At 35.3% G+C, this 22,474-nt stretch overlaps 1 protein-coding gene across 1 annotated transcript in view; it reads right to left on the bottom strand.

Moving 5' to 3' along the window:
• The window catches only part of ST18 (ST18 C2H2C-type zinc finger transcription factor), a 66,260-nt gene extending 52,227 nt beyond the window's left edge, over positions 1–14,033 (bottom strand). The window contains exons 1-2 of the mRNA XM_059477220.1: positions 13,979–14,033; positions 11,984–12,014 (exon numbers count right to left, since the gene is read on the bottom strand). Coding sequence (XP_059333203.1) covers positions 11,984–12,014; positions 13,979–14,033 — 86 coding nt within the window. The remainder of the gene's footprint in view (positions 1–11,983; positions 12,015–13,978) is intronic.
• Positions 14,034–22,474: the final 8,441 nt, after the last annotated feature.

A 22,474-nucleotide genomic window follows, 5' to 3' on the forward strand; every position in this document is an offset into this window, starting at 1 on the left:
CCCATTGGATCCCCACCACAATGAAATGTCTCAGAAGAAGGAGAGATGTTTTAAGCAGTCCTAAACACATAAAAGTTTTCTTAAAAACTTTGGTTTAGTTTTTTGTTGTTTGTTTTTTCGTGTTTTTTTTTTTGTTGTTGGTTTTTTGTTTTTTTTTTTTTTTTTTAGTTTGCTTGTTTTCTTGATTTTTTTGTTTGTTTGGAGGCTTTCTGTTTTTTTGGTTTTTTTTTGTTTGTTCTTTTGGTTTTTTTTCTTTTTTTGGTTTTTTGTAATTGGTTCATCTAAGTGATGTGTTTGTCAAGCCTTCAACCTGACCTTTAACCACTTTATAGCCAGGAAGGATTTGTTGTAGTTAATCTGCTGGCAAGACTTCCAGACCTCTGAGGACATTTTTCTTATTCACAGTAGCCTGCAGATTGGCAAAGCATGAAAACAGAGCAAAGAATTGCCATAGTTGGTAAAACTAGAGATACATTCAGCCTGAAAACTGGTGTTTAATAATGCCTGTAATGCATGCCGTGTAAAATAATGAGACCAGAATACACCACATCTCATGTACACTTCTTAGATTCAAGAGAGAAAATAAATGCTTTTGAATATCAAGGCACTTGTATTTATTTTCTACTACTATGTAAGGATCCCATACCTTATGTGAGTTTGTGCAAGAACTTAGTGGAACTTTTTAGTTGTGGAGAAAATAATTTTAAATTCATGACATGAATTGGGTTTTGACTGTTTGCCTAATTACTGAATTAGAATGGAGACAGCATCTTCTGATATGCAGAAGCATTTAACTTCACACTAGTATTGTCACAGAGAAGGTAAGTCTAACTACTCCTTAATCATATTGTGGTTAAAGATATTGCCAGATGCTTTAGACCTTAATTAAGTTTTTTTTATGAAACTTTCAGATGCCCTAAGACAATGTAGTCAAAAACTACATTTTCCTTACAGGAAAAAAGAGTTGGTATTTGAAAATTCAGGGACACTTGCCCCTCAAAATGAAGCAGTAGCATACCAAGTGTCTGTCGTAGTTGGGCTTTCTTCTAAGAAGTTTAAGAATCAGAAGTACCTAATGAAGATAAATTTTGATCATCTCCCCATCTTAGTCTCTCTTTTGTATCAGTTTTTTCTCTAAACCACAGATTAACTGGATTCTATCTAATTTTTTAGCATAAGGCTACAGCAGTGAAAATATCTGATCACCTAAAATCACAGAATAACTTTGATGAACTGATGATGATTAGGAGAATTTACTAGCACTGGATACAAAAAGGAGATTATTTGCTCCTAGGATGGATCGCACGTCAGTTCAAATTACGTTGCTGATATAATTTACATCAACCATCAATGACAGAGGTTCATGAAAGGAGCTGCAAAGTCAGAGTTCAGAAAAGAGTGCTGTAGTCTCATCACTGCAATGGGAAACCAAAACAGGTGTTGCTAATTACAGTAACTTCAGATGGACAACAGATGTTGGGAAGGAAGGGGGAGTGTTACTATGACTCAGTGGTTTGTCTTCAGGTTAAAACAGATTTATATTCCACTTTCTTAATTAACTCTCATTGTTTGTGAAGAGTGTATGTAAATCTTGTAGCTCACTGAAAGTGTTGTCAGATCGGTTTCTCTACACAGGATAACAGATAGAAAGATGGTATTAGCAGTTTCAAGAAGTCAGAGTCTCCATGCAAAGTCTGATAATCCACTGCACCAGTCGGGTCTGCAAGAATTTTTCCAAAGCCAAGGCCTAGGGTGGTGTTTTCAATGCCATGAAATCTCTTACTGAATATAAAAGAATTCACACAATCTAACTGTATACAAAACCAACCCTAGCTTCAGAAAACTAGATACGAAAGACTTTAAAACACATAGATTGGTCATGGATTACACACGCACACACACACGCACACACACATATATATACACATAAAAATATATATGTTTAAAATTATATATTTGAATGTTTTGTAAAAGAAAGAAAAAAAAAATGCATCACTTTGGATCATGAACACTAAATTTACAAGGTTTATAGACACCTGGAAAGAATTATATCTAAACCTATTCTGCTTACTTTATCCCACTATAAAATCCATATATTTGGTGGATTTAAAATGAAGAAAATTCTCTCAAAGCATATAAAGAAAACTACTTGTGTAATAAGGAAGGATTTCTTCACCCATTCCTTTTATATTTTTTTAAGAAAGGTTCTTGATGTGATGCTTTTCATTAGTGAGAATGCCAGTTAAGAAAAGGCTGTAATGACTTCAATCCATTTGTCTACCCCTCAGCTCTCAATCTCAGAAGGATTTGTCTTTCAGTACCTCCTCTTTTGTCTGCTGCATGGATTAATAAAAGTGTTAATTCATTATGTTAGGATTTCTACTGCACTGCGTTCTGATGTTCCATCCTGCAATGAATTTTGCACTTCCAAACATCTTTCTACTCAACACGATATGAAACTATGCTTACAGAGGTTTTGTAAGTCCATGAATTCATCCCTGAATAAGTGGAATATGATGGAGCAAAGGATAAAATAAATCACCAACCTACCTACTTAAAATAAGTTAAAGTAAGATTTGTCAACTGTCTGGTGATGGAACGCCTGAAAAAACTGTTTGATTTGCAAACTATTGGTAGCCACACATTGACTACCTGAAGAACTTCAAGAAGTAAGACTTTGGCAGCTGAGAAAATTGCCATCAAAGTTTGAGCTAAAATTAATCAGCAGTCCAAGACCAAGTTAAATCGGAAAACAACAGTTTTCTTTCTAGCTATTTTTAATAATTTTTACAATTGCTAAAATTATCCAAACATGCAAATAAAAAGTTATGGACATAGGTGAAAATATTGAAGAAGTACATTTGTTAACTCTAATATGAGATTTACAGATAAATTTTGAAGGCCAGTCCTGGAAAGTACCACTGAGTTCTCATCACTGACAAGAATTTAAACACATATTTGCCTCAAACATTCATCTGGAGACAGAGTTATTGGCATTATTGGCTTCTTCTATTTTATACAATTAACCGAGCCACAGGATTATTTCAATAATTTATAACATTTGGAGTCCATGACTGAGTGTATTGTATTTTACTGATTCAGACTAGGAGATGAGAAAAATCTGGAAAAGTTTTCCGGCTGGAAACTCCTCAAAGATACATTTGTGAAAGAATTCATAAGGTAAAAAACCATTTTCTTCCATCAACATTTTAAAGCATTAAAATGGTAAGAACATAAACCAATAAAATTCATTGGAAAAAATTGCTCTTCATTTGGACAAAGAGAATGGGCTGCAATGGAACTTAGAACTTGGAGGACTTACTCCAATGGTAACTAAAATGAATCTGACTGATTATAATTTTTAAACAGCATACAAAACACACAAAAAAATTCATGTCATCCCTTTGTAGCTCACACACTTGGCTTACAAGTTGTATCTGTGAAAAGGACAGAGGCTGTTCTGTGCCCTGTAATAACCATTCCAGGGTTAAAGAACCTTCTACATGGAAGTTTTATGCAATGCTCTTTTTTCTAAAATGCCAGAGTTGTGAAAAGTTCAGTCCAGGGCTGGACCAAGATGAAAGGAATGGATGTGAGATATAGATGGGGAAAAGATAAAAGGGAAATTTTTATTTATGAGCACTAATATAGAGAAAAAAAGATCAGTAACTTGGGGGTATTAAATGTCTTCTATATACACAAATGGAAGGTTTAGCTAGAAAAAAGGGAGCAGAACTGGACAGATAATAATGTGGAGAAAATATGATATCATAACTGAAAGCTGGCCAGAGCAAGATATTAAAAGATGTATTTTATTTTAAAAAGACATATAAGGAAAGCAAAGGAACTGTCATAGCCTTGTTGGTAAAAGAGGATTTATTAGACCCCATAAGAAGAGGCTGGGGAGAAATGGGTAATGGTGTTGAGTCATTATGTACTGAGCTTGGAGATGTTTCAGGCAGTAAACTGAATGTTACAGGCCACCCGACCAAAAAGAACAACTGGACTGTGAAATGATTGAGCAAATGCAAAGACACATGTAAAAACAGTGGAACAACGGTAAGTCAGCAGTAACAGAGGAAAACGACGTGCAGTTATGGTGAAATTCACCCATGCCTCAAGCTCCTGCCTCTGTGGACAAAAATTCCAGGCTGCAAGATGTTAATGAAATGGCTTTTTATTTATCTTTTCAAATAAATATTTTTTTTATTTTGCTTATTTTATTATTTTGTCAGGATTCTCCAGAAAGGAAAGGCAACTCGGAGAAAGACAGCAAGGATTTAACTTCTATTATTTTCTTGTTTTTATTTAATAAGCTTGTAGGATCTTAAGAATATTCAGGTCTTATGAAAAATATTGTATATAAAACCTCAATTTGAAATACCATGTCAAGGAAATGGATAACTTCTTCATTCCATAAATCAAGAACTCAGCATGGTTCAAGTTGTATGGCTGGACCCTTTTCTCACAGGTAAGTTCTTTTTAGTAAGAGCCAGTTTAGAGAAAATTTAGTTATTATTTTGTGGAGCTCAAGAAGTTCTTAAACTCAGTAATATGAATGAATGCCCAAGATCTGGGCCAAATCCAGCCTCCCTAGCCTCTTTTTCATTTACTCACTCAATCTGTCCAGGTTCAGTAGGTCAATAAATTCCAGTGGGACCCGGGCCAAGAATTTGGCTTAGAATGGATTAAGTTTCTAGGCAAATCTACAGATCATCCACACAACCTTTGCATCCAGCAAGCCTTGCACACGAGTGGTCAGCCTGCTAGCACCAGTAAATGCTTAAATAAAAAGCATATTGGTAACTCCAGGCTGGTTAAAAAAAAAGTAAAAATCAGCTTTGTGGTTTTGTTTTTTTTTTTTTTTTTTGCCAACAGAGAATGGGACTATAAGCAACTCGTTGTCAGCAGCCAGGATCTCCCTTTAATGTAGCAGGAGGTCCCATGGCTGCATTCTTTCCCTTTCCTTGCTATCTCCAGGCTGTACACAGTCTGTTTCTGCTCACTTTTGCTTGGCTGAATCAACCCTTGACATCAGTCATAGGCAGCAATTCAGCTAGCCATAATATTTAACTCATGATTAATATATATGAGGCAGAAGTTATGGGCTGGCATTTCCATCTCTGTGTCGCTTGTGGTCATCTACAGGGAAAAGATCTGCCATAAGAGGAAATGAACATTTGGGGCTGTAATGTTCTGATGCATTCTGTCAGGCAGCAGAAGGCATGAAGGCATATGCAACCCTAAATTTCTGTGTAGGTTTAGGAGGATAACATTTACTATGTGCTGATAAGCACAGAAGTTGTGATGGGGAAGACAAGGACTTGTGTAATATATTAAATAGCACAAAAATTTTACTCCAAGGCAGGGAGTATTCTAAGATACAACTAGCTCTCAGGTAGAAAAACCTGAAAATAACTATCTCAATCTAGCAGCCACAATAAAATGATGTGGATTTGACATATATTACAAAAAACCTCTTACAGAAAAACATAAATTGAAACTAAATTATAATTACCCTTTTTAATGTTAAATGGAGGCTTTAAGTAAAAAATGTAAAACCACAATCAAATATAATAGTGAAAAGAGACACTGAGATTGTGAATTTTGGCTAGAAATAGCATAGTAGACATCAAAAGAGGCCTATAATATGCTAGAAATACATCTAATGCAGTTGTTGTTAAACAGAGCTATAAAAGTCACCTATAAACAAATGTACATAAAATATCAACTAAAGCAAGGTAAAATAGAAATCTGAACATGAAATGCTGTCTCTAAAAGTTCTAAATAAATCCAGGAAGAAAAGGTAGAGATCACAGTACACAGATCAAAAGGTCTGAACATGCATGGGAATTAAGTAAACTATTAAGCATAATTAACAGCTCCAACCACAGTTTTCTCAAAAGAATTATGAGACAGAGTTCTTATTTCAACCATCTTAGTGGTTATTCAGAACAGTTCACTCATTATTTAAGTCAAAGAACTGTAAACCCCAATGTTACCTGCAATATCTTAAAAGTCATTACTTGTGGTCACCCAGAACCATGTTACCATTTACTGAAACAGAACAGTGGTTCTTATTACCTTATTACTTTACATTCAAAGTGACATTTTAATATGAGTGAAAAAAAAAAAATCTCGTCTTCTCTGTACACAAGTTGCAAACATTTTATGTAGGCCTTAAACCAGTCACATGACTATTGAAAGAAGAAAACTTAGAGATGTTTGAATTTTGACTTTCTTTCTGTGTTTTTCTTGCTGTTAATTGTTGTCTTGGTTACTGGTTTAACAGTACTGAAAGAATAACTTGGTTCTGAACTATGAAAGCATCTGGTGCTGTAAAAAAGCCAAAAGCCTGGGGTCCATCAACTCATTCAAACTCTAGGAAAAGGAAAGGAGGAAAAGAAACAAGGTGGAGAGGCTGAGTGAAGGGAGACGAGGGATGACAGCTCTGTAAATTTCACAGTTTGATGGCTAATTAGAGGGCAGCTGGGAGGTGAAGAAGGAAACAAGGAAGGAACTTAGACATGATGGACTATAAACTTGATTGCCATTACAATTTTCATTAATGCTTGATTATTTTTTTTTAGTTATGATTACTATATTGACATACAGGATATAATAAGGATAGGTGAGTTCTAACACTATTTTTGTCACTACTATGACTGTGACAATATACTGTGACCATATACTTACCTTTGCCTGGCAGTAAATGGCACCACATAGTGATTGTTCAATGTTTATGTTTGACTGTTCAATGTTTTCTATCAAACATCAACTACAAAACCATCTTTGTTTAGTGTAAAACATAGATTTCAACAGATTCTTTTAGGAGAGTAAGGTCTAGCACATCAGATAAAGTTCCTAAGGAACCTAACAATGTTGTCAGAAAAGAATAGTAGAATAGTAAATGAACAAGATTTAATGGGAATTTAAGTAAGCATGATTCATAATAACATGACAGACTTGCTTGTACCAGAAATCATGCGGTAAGAGACAGAGGTTAATATTTTCAGCACCTGATAATCATTTCAATTTCTGCAATGGCTAGGGCTGGAAGGAAGCTCCTTTTCCAAGCTAAAGAGCAAGCAGGAGATACTCTAACTCATTCTGTTAACAGATCTTGGGAATAGCTACTCTTAAGGTTAATGCCCATTGTTTTACTGAAGATCAGTTATCAATAGACACAGCATGATACAGAATTTTGACTCAAGTGGAATGCTTAATCCAAAATATCATGGAGAAATACCTTAATGCCAAGGTGGCACAGCTCTGCCCCAGCCAGTTACCATCATGGGGAGCACTGGGGAGGAGGGCTGAAAGTGTATGCTGTCAACGTCCAATCTTCAATTGCAAATAAAAGACTTTCTGTGAAGCTCAGACATGTCTGGCAGTAGCTATAACTACTGACCATCTTCATTTAACATTTAATACCAAGTCTGTTTGAATTCAGACTTACAATTTGTTTCAGCAAAGCACATTAAGGACTGCAAGGGTCCCACACTTTCTGCCAGTGGAGACAGATGAGACACCAGGAAATGCAAGAGTCCACCTCAGTTTCTGTTCCAAATGTGCTTATTCAGGATTATGTCAAACGTGCTTTTCCACAACAGTTTCCAGAAAATCAGTCTCTGACCAACTCCTGTGGAAACAGAAGCCAAGCCCAAAGGACAAACCCGACAGGTTTTCCAGATGCCAGCTAGGAACAAACAGATTTCTCAGTCTCTGTCTCATTTCTAAGCAATGCTGTGGGATAACACCATTGTGAAGGTGATAGCTACACAAATCAACCATAATCTCAGTTCTTACTAAGGCTCTTACCTTGGAGCCTTTTTATGTGATTTTTCTTCATGTGCTCAGTTCTTCCATCATCTGAGTACCTCTTTCACCTCTTTCTCGAGTCATCTGCCATACTACTGCTTTTTTTTCACAAATACTTCTTAAAAAATTTGCTTACTTTATAAAGTTCAGAAAAAGAGTTGCCAATCAGTCCTTTCTAAATGCAGCTAGGCATGAACAGGCCTTTTCTTTCATGCCATGAGCATTTCCTGACCGGCAAACTCTCTTCTATCTACCAAAATCTCTACCTTCATTTTATTACTGGTTGAAACAGAGCTCAGTTATAATTGAATATGTTCAATTTAATCATTCTTAAAGGAAATCAGGAAAGCATTTGGCAATTTAGAATAAGGAAAAACTACCAGTTAGTTAAGTGGTTTTTAGCATGTTGTCATATACAACAGTATATTAATGTACATCTTCATTACAGGAATATATTTTAGTAACACAGACTTTCCGAGATACTTCAGTTCCATTGCTTGCAGGGTTGTTTCGCTAGTTTCTCCCCCTCCTAATCAACAGGCAGCCACAAAAGGGTGAATTGTCCAGTTACTACTTCTAACAAGGAGACATCCAGATAGCTCTGCTCTGTTAGTACTGTCTCTGCTAAAGTATTCAAGATACTCATAACTCCGTACATTCACAATGAACAGTTCAACTCCTCTGAGTATCTGAAGTGTCTCACCACCCCTGGAACAAGAGCTCCAGATAAAAAAAGTAATTTTCCTTACTTTTGAGGAAGACATGCAACAGTGCAGAAAGTAAGGGGAAGTGTAACTATTCCCACCAAACACCAATGCTCTTCTCCATGATTTGAAGCACCTTTGTGGACTCTACATTAATCATCAGCGACAGAAGCCCAAACCACTTGGTTTCACCTGTATGTAACTCAGAAAAGGTACCCCTTCTATTCAGATATGGATTTAGCCAAACCCATCTATTCTTTTGCAATTCTGTGCTTGGATCAATCCAATTTCCTCTTCCTTGGCCTGACCCAGATGCCACTCCATAACCTACAGATGGTTCATTGTACTGTATCCCATCTGTTAAATAAAACACAGTAATGAGAATACATCACTCCAATATTCCTCACTTTACTTTGGTTTCCATTCCAATCCTGAACACAGCTGAAGGTCCTGGTCCTTCCAGTGGTCCATGACAAAACTGTCTAAGAGAAGACCTCTTCATTCTGCTTCTCACAGAAGATGGATACAACAGAGCTTCTATGCCCAAAATGTGTCAGATTCAAACTTGAATGTATGGAACAGAGATCTCCCAGCTTCAACACTCACTTCTACCACACATTGTTGTTTGCTATGTTTAGCTTGTGTTAAAAAGATTCATCTTTTTTTAAGGTAGCTTAGCTACCAGTGAAAACACCACAGCAGTACATTCCTAAATAAAAAAATTAAATCGTGTCGTTAACATAAAAATGATCAGGACTTCAAGGAGTGACAGATCTGTTTTGAAAGACTTACTAAGTTTAGTGTACTATGCTTCAACACTACAGCACATACAGTAGATACTGTCAAAATAACCCTAATAAATTTGAACTAGTAACACAGAAATATTATAGTGTTCATGTGTAAAGAAAATTCTTTCTATTTTACTGAAAGTTTTACTAAGGGATTCCTTAGGGCATATAGTTATATGAAATAAATGTAAGTTTGATACATAGATCATTGTGTATATCTAGAAGAAAAGTCTGTTCTCTGAAAATTCAGTGCAGTGCAGGAGAAATTTTAGTTATTTTACTAAGGAAAAAAAATTCTAAAACCCAGCTTGTCTCTTATGATAATATCTTTCTAAAAATAAATAACTTTATGCAGAAAGGTGGTCTTATCTTTCAGGAGAAGATGAATGATAACAGCAACATTAGCCAGTTTTCTTAGTGAAACCTTTGCTTTCTTTAAATCAAGAGACTTTTTGGCATTGAATTCTATTAAGTAAGATTTCAATGCATGAAATTTAGAAGAGAGAAATTTTCATGCTTTATTGAATCTAATTGGTGGTTGAAACTCTTTGTTTTGCTTTTCATTTATTTTATTCTCTACTTTTGTGAAACACAAGTTACAGAATAAGAAAAGGCTAACAAATGCTCTAGAACCAATCAATGTTATGAAATTAATAATAATACAAAATGAGCATGTAAGCTTATGTAGTGTCTTTCATGCAGAAGTATCCCAAGGCACTTCATAACAGAAACTCAATAAGGAGTGCAAAAGTGCTTTGTCAGATAGGATAAGCCAGGGGAAAAAGGGAAATTAATTAAGCGTGGATTTAAATTTCTCAGCCAACACAGCATTTAGAACCTTGGTCAGAAAAGTTCCAATATCTGTATCCAGGGAACACAACAGACTATTTCAGTCTTTAATTCTTGAGGAATGTTCAATGGTTTTCTCACAATAACGTGGGTATGACTAACAGGGATGCAGTCCAATGGCTGCATTTCCAAAGAGCAGTCCCTGCCTCTCTCCCTCTACCTTTTCATGGACAAGTAGATCCATAAAAGTTGATCACCTGACTTGTGTGCCAGTCACTTGACTGTGGAGATACCCAACATGGAATTTGGTACAGGAGAAATTATAAATACCAAGTTAAGGGCTGGATAATGCTTTTCTGTGCTGTTTAGCTCACTGTTTTAAACCAATGCCTGTTTCCTTATGGAGGAGGTCCACATCTCTGACAGAGAGATCTGCTGCACAGTAGTTCCTAAGACAGAAAGTGTTTCACAGAGTGAAATAAAGTTGCTTGGGAAAAACGATAGCAATTGATAATACATAAATCACAGCTTCCCTGATGTTGCAGAAACTTGCACATCCTCTATTTTTCAAACATTTTTCTCTTAGGAACACATGGACCATCCCTTTTTTTGGATGGCTGCCTCTTCGGATTAATGCATCCTTCTGGTGCATAAATTAGCGATGCACAGAGGAAAAAAGGAGAAGCACTAAATCTCAGGAAACTGAAGCCATACAAAAAAATGAGATTCACAGCAGAGCTGAATGAGTGACTCACCATGAATAATTTATCCAAAAAGTTAGCCTACACTTCTGTTCATGGAGTAACTAGAAGAAGCTTATAATTTCCTCAGTTTTATTATAAAACAAAACCTTAAAATATTGTATGTCTTCACTGCAAATAACTTGCTGAAAATATTTCATGTCCTATTTTAAGAGATTGGGCACTTTTGGTTGGTTAAATAAATCACACAATGATGTTTCTGTTCCCAAGACGGATGAACCCACAAGCACATATTTTGGATGCCTGCTGTGATTAAGCAAGCATCTCAGTAACGTGATGAAAAGTGAGTGTAGGGAATATAAGTTAATTTACAAAAAACTCCAAAGATTTTTTTTTCAGTATTTACACTGAAGCTGTAGTGAATTCTAATTCTGATTAATAACTCTAGGAATTTGTAGGTACCTCTAAATGTTTTCTTTCTTGAAGAACTGGTACAGAATCATCTGCCAGTCTTTCCAGAGTTTAATCTAAGCTTTTGGATCAGTTATTAGGATTGGGTGCATGCATAGGTAAATTAAAGTAGTTATGTTGAAATTTACTAGACATTTGCAATCTGAAATATCCTGCTGTAGTTTGTGTTTTTGAGTGGGTTGACATTCTTTGTGCAAGCTTGAGAAATACTCCCTGCTGGTTCCATAAATTATGAAATCTCAACAAATACTTAAGGAAGAATGAGCCATTACTGCGTTTAGAATTTACAGGGTATCCAGACCAGTTTTATAAAAGCCATCTAGTAAAATATATTAATATCTCTTAGAATGTTCAGATATTGAAATGCTGTAACATATATGACAGGAAAAAGAAGACTGAAGAGCTGAAGATTCACCAGAAATTATTCTGTTTTGTGCCCTGACACAGGCTGAAAATAAAGACAACATACCAGAATCCTGGCCACTTCACATTACGTTTGATTATGCTTGCATAATTATTGCTAACATTTTGCTGTAGTTTTTTGTATATCTAAAAAGTGAATCTGCATAAATTATTGTTTTTCAGATCTATGCTACAGCTTTACAAAATGCATTTGCTTGATTCTTTATTTTATGGCAGTAGCAGTGGTATAAAATTGTCAATATCATAAGAAAATAAAACTGTAAAAATAAAATATGTAAGTTCTTACCTGAGCTCTTGAGCTATGGAGTCCACTTGAACTGTTAATAAAAGCAGGAAAGAATTAATTAGTTTACACTTCCAGATTTGTTCTTTCGGCGGCCTTGCACCTGCCTATGTGTAATGACAGAGGAGTGGCTATCAAAACACAGGTGGTTATTTCATGCTAACCACAGGATTGTAGCTACTAGTGACAAATGCTGAATGAAGGTGTAATTGTCTCAGTTATTTTAGGATGCATGAAACCTGGAGTATGATGTTCAGTGGAACAATAATGAAAATAATGGAAATAAAAGTAAAGCAAAGACCCTTGTTTTTCCTGAAAATAGAATGCAAATTCTCTAATTTCCATAATTTAAAATCAGTTTGGGGATTGCAAAGGCTGGTGTTTACAAATTCCTGCCCACACAGGAGTATACAGCATATTGACAAGGCCAACAGGTGTCTCTAAGGATTACTCATAGGGCAGAGGCAATTTTTGTTGTTTCCACTTCTGGGGAAAATGTTCTTGATATATTAATTGCTGTAAGAGTGTATGCACATGCACATAAAAACATGGAGAAAAAATCCCATAAGTTTTAAAATTGTGTTATTAGCCTTTTGAGTGAAAGGGTATGAAACCCCTGTTAACTACAACTGAAGTTTGCTCCGCCAGCCAAACTCTATTAACTCACAGTCCTGACCAACAGAGAATACATGCCCTAATGCTGGGGTGTGAATAACTTCCCTAATCAGAGACTTTCCAAGGTCTCTGTTTGGTACTTTTCAAATATATATGAATTTTATATTAATTTCATAGATCACAAGTGAGGGTTGCATCAAAGTTTTGATATGACAATGATAATGGTTTTTAGAAAGGTTTGTCTGAATTTATTCCCTTATATGCAGTCTGCAGTACTTCAACGTTTTTCCTCTCTTTTCCTGAGTGAAGTTTAGCACTTTTTGCCCCTTTGATCATTTGAAAATAGAGAATTAATGCCAAACCACTCTAATCTTTCATTCTGACCATAACTTGAACCTAAAGACACAATATTAACAATTCAAATTAGTGAGTTGGGACAACAAATAGAAGTAGTCCGTTTTGACAATATTTAGAGTCAACAATTCTCATTAAAATTAGAGTGAAGGATGGGTGCTTTGTGCCTCTGAAAATAGTCATAAGCAAAAATGTTCACAGGGTAGGCAAACTTTGACATTTATTTTTAAGTATATCCATTTTTCACTTGTTATCAAGAGTCACAAAAACTGTTATGAATTAAAATAAAAAGTTATTTTCCTGGAAGGGCTGTACTGCTAGTCAGTCAGGTTTTCCAGATGTTGAGATCATTAAGGGCCTGTTTATCTCTCTGTACTGCATTTCCATCTGTTCCTTACAAAAAGAGAGTAATATCTGGGAAATACAACTATGTCATAACTTTGCAAATGAAACATGAGCACCAACGCTTCAAAAAACCCACAAGATTTCTTCTCCCACATACACCTGCAGCTTTTGATTGAAGAAAATATACCTCTGAACCATTTACACAGCTATTTTATAGATAATTAATGGCAATAGACAGAAAAAACATTCAGATGGCAGAGAAAAAGTTTTGATACACAATTTTTTAAAGCATCCATTCAATGTTGTCAACTCAACTCACTGTGGAAAATAATTTGGGGGATTTTTGGTTTTGTGGGTTTTCTTTGGGTTTTTGGGGTTTTTTTGGTTGTTGTTGGTGGTGGTGGTTTTGTTTGCTTGTTTTGGATAATAAAAAGTGTAGCCTTTATTGTCTTTGAAAAATAACTCAAAGAAAATAGCATCAGTAGATTTTTTTGGCTTTTCTTTATACCATAGCTAATAACATTGTGCCTCTTAATGCCAGCAGTTTGTGTCCTGCCCTGATTAAAAAAAGCAGCCGTAAGGAAGCTCCAGAGTCTCTCAGTGCACATTAAGGGCTGTGCACAAGAACTATGATATTTCATGGTGTTCTGGGCACGGGGTCGTGGCGTGTGCTTGCTAACTCACCCTTGGTTCCTTTGGAGCGTGTGCGCAGCTTTTTATTTTCCCCATCTGCATCCATCTGCAATATTAACACAAGGTCTTTAATTCATACCTTTTGCCATAGAGGAAAAAAAGGGAAAAAAAAAAACAACACTCCAATACATTTTTTTTCAGATTTCCAAAGGCCAGACAGTAATAGGAAAAAAAAGAATAATCATGCCTTATTAATCTTGTCAAAGAGATAAAAAGCCATCTGTGAATATCTAGTAAATACCTAGGAGATACCTATAATGATGCAGATTTGTTTAATAAAGTGATAGTTATGAGTGACTCTGTAAGGTTTAATGATGAGGTCTACAGGTGTTAGCTGAAGGCATAAGGTTAGAAAGAGTAATGCTGCATGAGTGCTGCTTTCAGCATCCACCTCCTGAAACAAAAGGTCCCAGAAAGCTGCCATGACTGCAGGAACTCTGCATTTTCATTCTAACTGAGGCATAGCTCCATAGCTATGTTGGAGCCTGCATTTCTGACTACTTCGTCCTTAAGGCATGAAACCTTCTTGCTTGCCAATGCATAACGACACATAAACAGCTTTGAAATTCTTCAACACTTAATCAACTACTTCTTTAAGACGTTTTGCTTGAAGAGACAGTGAGTTACAGATTTATAGATTTTTTTGGGAGAATCTAGTGTCCATATTTGTATTTTATATTAAATAAAACCAAACGCAAACAATCAAAAACCCCAGTGTCCCCCAGAAGTCAGCTGATATCATAAGTTTTCTAACTGAAATAAGAGAATCCTTTCAAGATCAGCTGTTCTCACTACACTTTTGGCTACATCTAAACCCAAACTGGAAATATGCACCTTCTGGTCTTGGATGTGGCCCAGACACATAATTATAGGGGTAGGCTTTCAATCCAGGGATTTTATTGCAAACCCCTGAAATTCAAAGGGATTAAGATTTCATGTTGTGGTGTGGAGAACTGCAGTGACATATAGCAGATTGTACAACAGTGCAATTTTGACCATGTCCAGGGAGGCAAACTCCTTTCTAAAAGTAACTCTTTATACATAAGAAAGACTCTATCACCAGGAATTTTTTCTCAGCAAAATTTTGGGAACTATGGAATTTTTCTGCAGTCTCTGAAGGAAGCTTGCTATCTGTGTTTACTTGAATTTCAGTTTCCCTGTTTGTAAAATGGTGATGATAAGTATATTTTAAACAAAGCAACTCTCATGGGCTTCTGCAGATCAGTTTGCAGACATCAGTCTCTGACTTATGAAACTGTGTTGGGTGATAGGTAGATATGGAGACCAGAAGTTGCCAGGCATCTCTCCCTGAAAAATGTCACAAGATAAATACTGATGTCAACAGAAGATCCTGTCAATTATTTCACTTTTTCTTTCTGAGAATCTGCTGAACTGCACTGAACTGTGGAATGATGCAAGGAGTCCTGTTTGTGCCTCTTTCCATATATAGAGTCTGAAGATCTGAGTTTGCTTTATTTTTAGCTCAATATGACTCAGATTACTGAGATGTTTCAAAGGTCTTATCTGAAAGAACATTGCAGAATATTACAAAATTGACCTGAGAAATAAAGAGTAAAGTCAGCCTTTCTAGGGGATAAAAAGCATTTCTCTAATTTCCTGGGGTTTATTTGTTTTTATATATGCTTGAACATTATAAGCAGATATTGGAATCAAAATAGCAATTTGAAAGAGAGAACACAAACATTTGAAAAGGGTAGTCATGGACTTGAAGAAGTTTAATTCTAGAACACAGGTTAATGATGTCTGAAATGAAAATATAAACTGATGGAAATGCACATCAAAGCCAGACAATTATACCTTTTGTCTGTTTAAATTTACATCTGATATTGATTATTAGCAGGGAAAAACATGAAGAGCTTCTGTTTATGTAGTGGGGCTGATGGCAGCCTTTACTTGTTACTATCCTTAAAAGCTGGAGAACGAGTTTTTGCAATGTGACTGCAATGGTAATGGGAAACATGGCTCTGTTCTCTGATGCTGAGTTGTGATTGAAGGCACTGACCTGCCATAGACTTATAATAGGGGAGCAGGTGTGGCAATGATGGACTTTAATTTCCTTTAATAAACCTTTTATGTGCCACACTTTTACTGCCATTCTATGCTCTCCAAGGTCCTGCACATAATAGGTTCATTACTTTTGATTACTATAGTCTATTGAGACAAACAACTCCAGAACACACTATATATTATGTTCAGTTAAACCAATATAGACTATTTATCCACTGTGCATTATTTCACCTGCAACTCTACAGACAAAATTAACAACAGCTCCTGTAAGCTAAAACTATTAAAACCACTGGTAGTCCTTTGTCATCATTTCATAATAAATACCACACCAATCACAGTGCTGCTCTTTTAATTATGAAACAAAAAGTGCCCACTGCTTCTACTGAACAGCAGTTACTTTGGTCTAAACAGCAGCTTGCATTGTGATGAATATTTAAAAACTGCACAAAGATTGAAAACCAATGACAAAATCAATGCGGGTGATTTTTCCATAGATTTTCTTTCCTTGAAAAAGTTTCACACTATGAGATATCTTTTTATCAACTCAAACCTATAATTTATAAGACAGTTTAGCCTGGTGCATATACATATCAAAATAATCATCATGTCTGTATCGCACAAAAGATACCTTAACTTACAAAATAGCACTATGCATTAACTTGAAATACAAAAGTAACTGAATAAAACTGAAATCTATAAAATGTGTCAGCAAATAAAAACCCTTGTCTTGCTCAAAATTTAAATGTCTTATCTTTGGATTTTGGTAGTCCTTTTAGAGACTGCCTGATACTGATACAAAGTGAATGAAATGTCTCACTTCTGTTTTTCATCTACATAGTGATAATTTTACATGAAATTACATCAAAGGAGCAAGAAGCATTCAAACTTTCAAATCAACCATGGAATTAAATTAGGATTAAATTCTGAGAAATTCTAGCCAACATTTTTAGAGGTATTTGTTATGAAGGTGTTAATTTGAGACATGTATCATTACTGTTGTGACTGTAAAGGTTGGATGGATTCTGGAAGGTGCTTCATGCTGTCAAGGCTGGGGGATGGTCACCCTCCCTCACACTACATGTGTTGTCTTGAGTCAAGAATCCATAAGGGGTAAACAGAATGGTCATGTCTGCACAAAATCCTCACACAAAATCTCACTGCTAATTTTTTTTTTAGCCATCAGGACCATGGGGAGAATGCAATGTGTGCCAGGAAAATTTTATTGGAGGTCATAGTCCCATAATTTTTAAGGGCAAGCTTTATAAAAATAATGGTGAGTGAATAGTGGAACTAAGTCCACTTAATCTTTGTGTTTTATATCTAGATTCACTCATTTGATGGATTTTAAACTCTTCTAAACATTTTCTTTTCAAAATTAGTTGAAGCTAGCTAATGGACTCTGAAGGAATTAGTGGGAAATACACAGTCAGAAACACAAGGACAGAGGTGCAGCAGCTCTGCAGTCCCAAATCATTAAGCAAGTAGGCTAAGAAATAAATACTTTCTGCTTCAGTTACATCCCATTTCTGTGATCTCAAAATTTACTGAAGATATTGATGTTGAATTATTTTCTGAAAACATGTTCCAACAAATCCCCAGAGGTCAATGAATGCCCTTTGCCTGACTCTGTGAATTTCATTCTGATCTTTCTTCCACTTTTCCTTCAATGTTGATTGAGACGTAAGTGTAAGTCAACAACTGGATCACAGAGAACTGACTGGAGTCACTGACAGTACCCCAAATTCTGCTTGGCTGAAACTGTAAAAATTTACTTTTTAACTGCTACAGGATATTCATGTTTCTCTGGATTAATTTACTGGTGCAATAGCAGCAATCATACTTTCTGAGCAAACTATTTCAGAGTTCCTGGCTGCAGGAACCAAATGGCACTTCTTTTGTTTGTATCATCCCACTGCAGTTAACAGACTCAAGAGCAGCACCTGGAAATACTTCCCTGGGTGAGAGAATCAGGATTTGGCTCTGAGTTTGGCTTTTTGTGTGCCTGGAGTCTGTCTGTGCACATGTGCATGTACTGATGTTATAATAGTATCCAAGAACATGACTAACAGCTGAAAATAGGGCATGTGCAATAAATTATAATAATGACAATAATAATAGTAGCAACTATTTCAGTTTATTTGCACATTTTTTATTTTGAATTTCAGAAACTGAATTGACACTACTATCTGGGTAGGATAGTTTTACAGCACATTACTGTGAAATAAACTATGGCTTAGGGAAGCCAGTGCTGCTGACATAGGTAAAAGTGAAATGCATCTCCTGGAAAGAGCTCGTGTAAGAGCTGTGCAGTTTGTAATTTCCATTGTAGTCTTCACACAAGCATGGCTTTCCTGGAGTGGGTTTCACCCTGCTGGAGTGTCAGTCCGTTTCCTTTTGCATAACTAGTTAGAGAAATAGAAATCCCCAGTTCATCTAGAGATAAGGAGTATAAGCTTTATGGTTGCACTGTGACTTTCTGACTTGAAGTTATACCTGATTTTCAAAATTAAATTCAGTGAATCATTTCACTAGGACAAACTTTACCTGATTTTGAGATGTCTGGAAAAAGAATCACTTTTCTCTACTCTTTTTAATTTGTGAATTGCCGAAGTTAGTATTGAGACAAGAGCTATATCTGTCACAAGCTTAGTCAGAAGACAAAACCTCACTGATTTTTAAAGCACACAAATCCATTTTCAATCCATTCTCCAACACAAGCCACAAACTTCAAAGATGAAGTCAGATTCTGCTAAGGACAATGAACAGGACTGTGCTATACTGTGTCCCAAGGTGACAGGACACTCTGTGTACTTGTCCCTAGAGTAAATAATTTTCCATACAATAAAACCCTCTGAGCAAGATTTTCAGTGATTTTGATACTCATATTTTGATATTTCTTTTCACTAACTCAGGTAAGATTTTACCACATAAAAAGAGAATAAAGTCATAGAGAAAAACAAAAATAAATAAATCTGACAGCAAGATTTCCTATAGCCTGCCAAGAAGAGCAGATCATTATTTGTCTGTATGTCTATGTGTGCTGACTAAATCTTTCTCTTAGTCTATGATAACATTTTTAATATCAACTACTAATCTCACACTGACAGTGAGAAGTATAGTGAGAAAAAGAAATGCAGAGAACAAAAATAACAGCTTCTAGAAAAAGTTATGTATTTTCATTTCTGGCTGTAAAAATAATCCAGAATCCAAATGCAATTCTTTTTTAAGAACATTGTTTGCAATATGGTTAAAGTTTCTTGCTCTTCTTTTTTTTTCTTTCTTTTTTTTTGTTTTTAAATATGTTGATGACCAGAAACAAAAAATATTTAGAAATATATTCCTAAAGACTATCACTAAAATTATGCCTTTTTTTGGTGATTTTGACTATTCTTAACCAAGGAGTCATCCCATCTTTATTTTTGAAAATTTTGCCTTAGCTTGCTCAAAGCTGTGCCTGATTTCTCTAGGAAAAAGTTGAATGACATGGAAATAATTGGTTCAGCTCAATGAATTTCTTGAGAATTAAAATAAGTACATTTACTAAATGCAAACTTTAGAGCATGTTTATAACACATATAAATCATCAACAATTTGGCATTTTATACTGTGATTGAATGGTGTATCCGTTTGTGAGAAGTAGATTTTTTTTTATATTGAATTCACTACTTGAAAATATGCAGAGACAAAATAAGCCTTAGATCAGAGGCAAGCTTGAATAGCTTTGTAATGAGGATGATTTATTTTGATTCTCACTTCTGATTTCTGAGTTGTCACTGCTGTTGTATACTTCATCCATGCAACTTTGCACAACTGGCAGTGCTGAATATAAACCAAAGCCATATGTTTATGTCCTTTTGCCAAACAACTACAGCAAATAGTTCTATTATTCCCTTAGGTAACCAACATGTGCCAAGTATTTCTATTAGTCTTTTTTACCAAGGCTTTAGGGGGCAGAGTCACAGCCTCATAAAATTGAGGGGCAACTGCCAGTTTTTAAATTCAGAGAAAAATTATATAAAAATTATATACTAAGCTGAAATGCAGCTCAGCCCAGGCTACTTTTTTGGAGGCTTTTCTTCCCAGACTAATATTTTTTCTGTTGTTCAAGGTGTTGTCACTATTTCCTGTGCTAGTATACATTAAACATAACTTTTTAGAAGAAAGAGTCAGTAAAAAATAAAAGCTTTGATGCTTTGAGGTCTTTTTAAATACACTGAAGTTTTAGCCCACCCAACTGCTATATAGTTAAAAAAGTCCCAAACCAATAAACCTTATATATATAAAAATCACCAATAAGTTATGAACCAATAATTTTAAATTTAAGCAGTGCATTGTGAAATATATTCTCATTCCTGGAGTCATATAGATTCAAAGATACTTGTGTTACTGACAGTATGTACGGCTAAAAAAGTGTAGTTCACAAATTTAACAACTAGAATTTCTATGCATTTACAAAATTTCTCAACTCTTCTACTGTTTAGTACTGCTGTACCTGACTGTTGAAGACTTTCTTAAAACAGCAAATATTATGCAAGAAAAGTAATCCTAGTGCATGAGGTACGACACATGAAACCACATAGTATTCTACTACTAATATAGAGCCATATTCTACTCAAATTAATTTTTTTAAATAAATCATCCCACCTTTGTGTGTTTCCAGGTGAAAATACGTGCAGATTCCAAAGGACCAAATTTGTCACACAGCCCAAGGTGCCTTGCCTGATTTAACAGATAATCCTCAAATTCATTCTCTGGAAAAAACAGACAAAGAAACAGAAACAAAAACAACAAAACAAAAAAAAAACCCAGCTATGCTAAATAAAACATAGATGAAACAAGACACTCTTTAAATCAAATGGGTAAATAATCCAGGTGCAATATTTTCTTCAGCGGTTTTACAAAGATAGGGTTTAGAGGCATCAATGGTGCTTCTAAAAGGCGTAATGAGTATGGGTTTTTTTCTTTTCTTAAAGTAGTTTCTTTACATCATTAATGCTCTCTTGATCACTTATGAAATAAACCTGCTCTAAGAAAAAGTTTTTCGTCTTGTGTGGACAAAAATCTACCGTTTCTATATGTAGAAATCCTTAGCCAAGTATTTTAATTGCATCAGAACCCCTTTGACTGAGTGGGATGGCTCTGTTCATGATGCAAAATAAGTGAGAAGCATTCTGAAACATTTTAAAAGCAGAAGAAAACCCCTCCGTTCTATTTTTTCTGACTTCAAATATTAAAATTTAAAGTTTGGCAAGCTGAGAATGTTCTCAGTTTAAGCCAAATTAAGGAAATCCTTGACATTTCTCCATGCTCAGTTTTTATTCCTTTCTGCGGGGGACTTTATGCTAAATCAACAGTGACAGCGAGGGAAGTAGAGCTGCAGAAGTTCACATCTGAGTGTACAACACTGAGATCCTTGTTTTCAGAAATATCCTCCTAACACTTAAAGTTCTAGATACCTGCAACCTGGAAGAATCTGACAATGAGCAGTTACTCAGGGCAAGGTTTATTTAGAGGTTGTTCCTAGCAGTAGTGACCAAAACATTAAAATTTTGTTATCAGTTGCAACTTCGGAGGTCTGTTTCACATATCATCCAGTGTATTTTTTAAAATAGATCTATTCATTGAAGATATTCCAATTAGAACAAAGTTTGCAAATAAAGTTTCAGAACTTTAACTGTTCTCTTAATGATATCTGGTGATGTAATTTTCAACAAAATTTTGAATGTTACTTTTCTGAACTTGCAAAGGCTCGTTCTAAACAGGGAAGCTGGAGTTTCTTGAGTGACTAATTTCTGCTTGTGTTCCAATAGATAGGATGCTTGTTTTATCCCATCAAGTACTTTTAATTATAATCAGTACACTTTCATCAAATAATGAAACAGGCAACAGGTGTAAGATGATTAAGATGGGAGAAAACCCAGAGCAAACCATCCCAATACCAACAGGATTTTTAAAGCTTTTTTTTAAACTGCATTTTACTAGAAAGAGATGATGTTTATCCTCAAAGCCCTATTTTCCTGCTATTCTGTTTCAACATTCATAATAAAAAACCAAAACCACAAAAGAAGTCTCAAAGCCTTCTACCTTCCTCTTCCTCTTTGTTTAAAACACACTAACATAAAACAAAAGACCTCTGAGAATAACTACAATGGTGAGAAAAGCTTTCTAAAGATTTAAACTTAACAGATTTTTGTCTAAAAATTCTAGCAACTTAAGTATTTATTAACAATATATTTTTTCCTTTATTTTCTCAAAGATTGCCACTAAAGAACTAAATCACATAAGGGAGTAGCTGCAAACCCTTTGAGTTCCCAGATGTCAAACTCATTAGCATCCGAATAACCACACAGCAGCACATCATCTGCACAATTGCAATTTTTTACTACTTTTAATAGCGTTTCTCAAAGGGCTCATTTTCAACTTTCTTCAGTGGTTAGTTGGTTCTCTGGGGACAAGGAG

The sequence above is a fragment of the Ammospiza nelsoni genome, chromosome 1, assembly GCF_027579445.1.
Source record: "Ammospiza nelsoni isolate bAmmNel1 chromosome 1, bAmmNel1.pri, whole genome shotgun sequence".
In the NCBI taxonomy this organism is placed as follows: Eukaryota; Metazoa; Chordata; class Aves; order Passeriformes; family Passerellidae; genus Ammospiza; species Ammospiza nelsoni.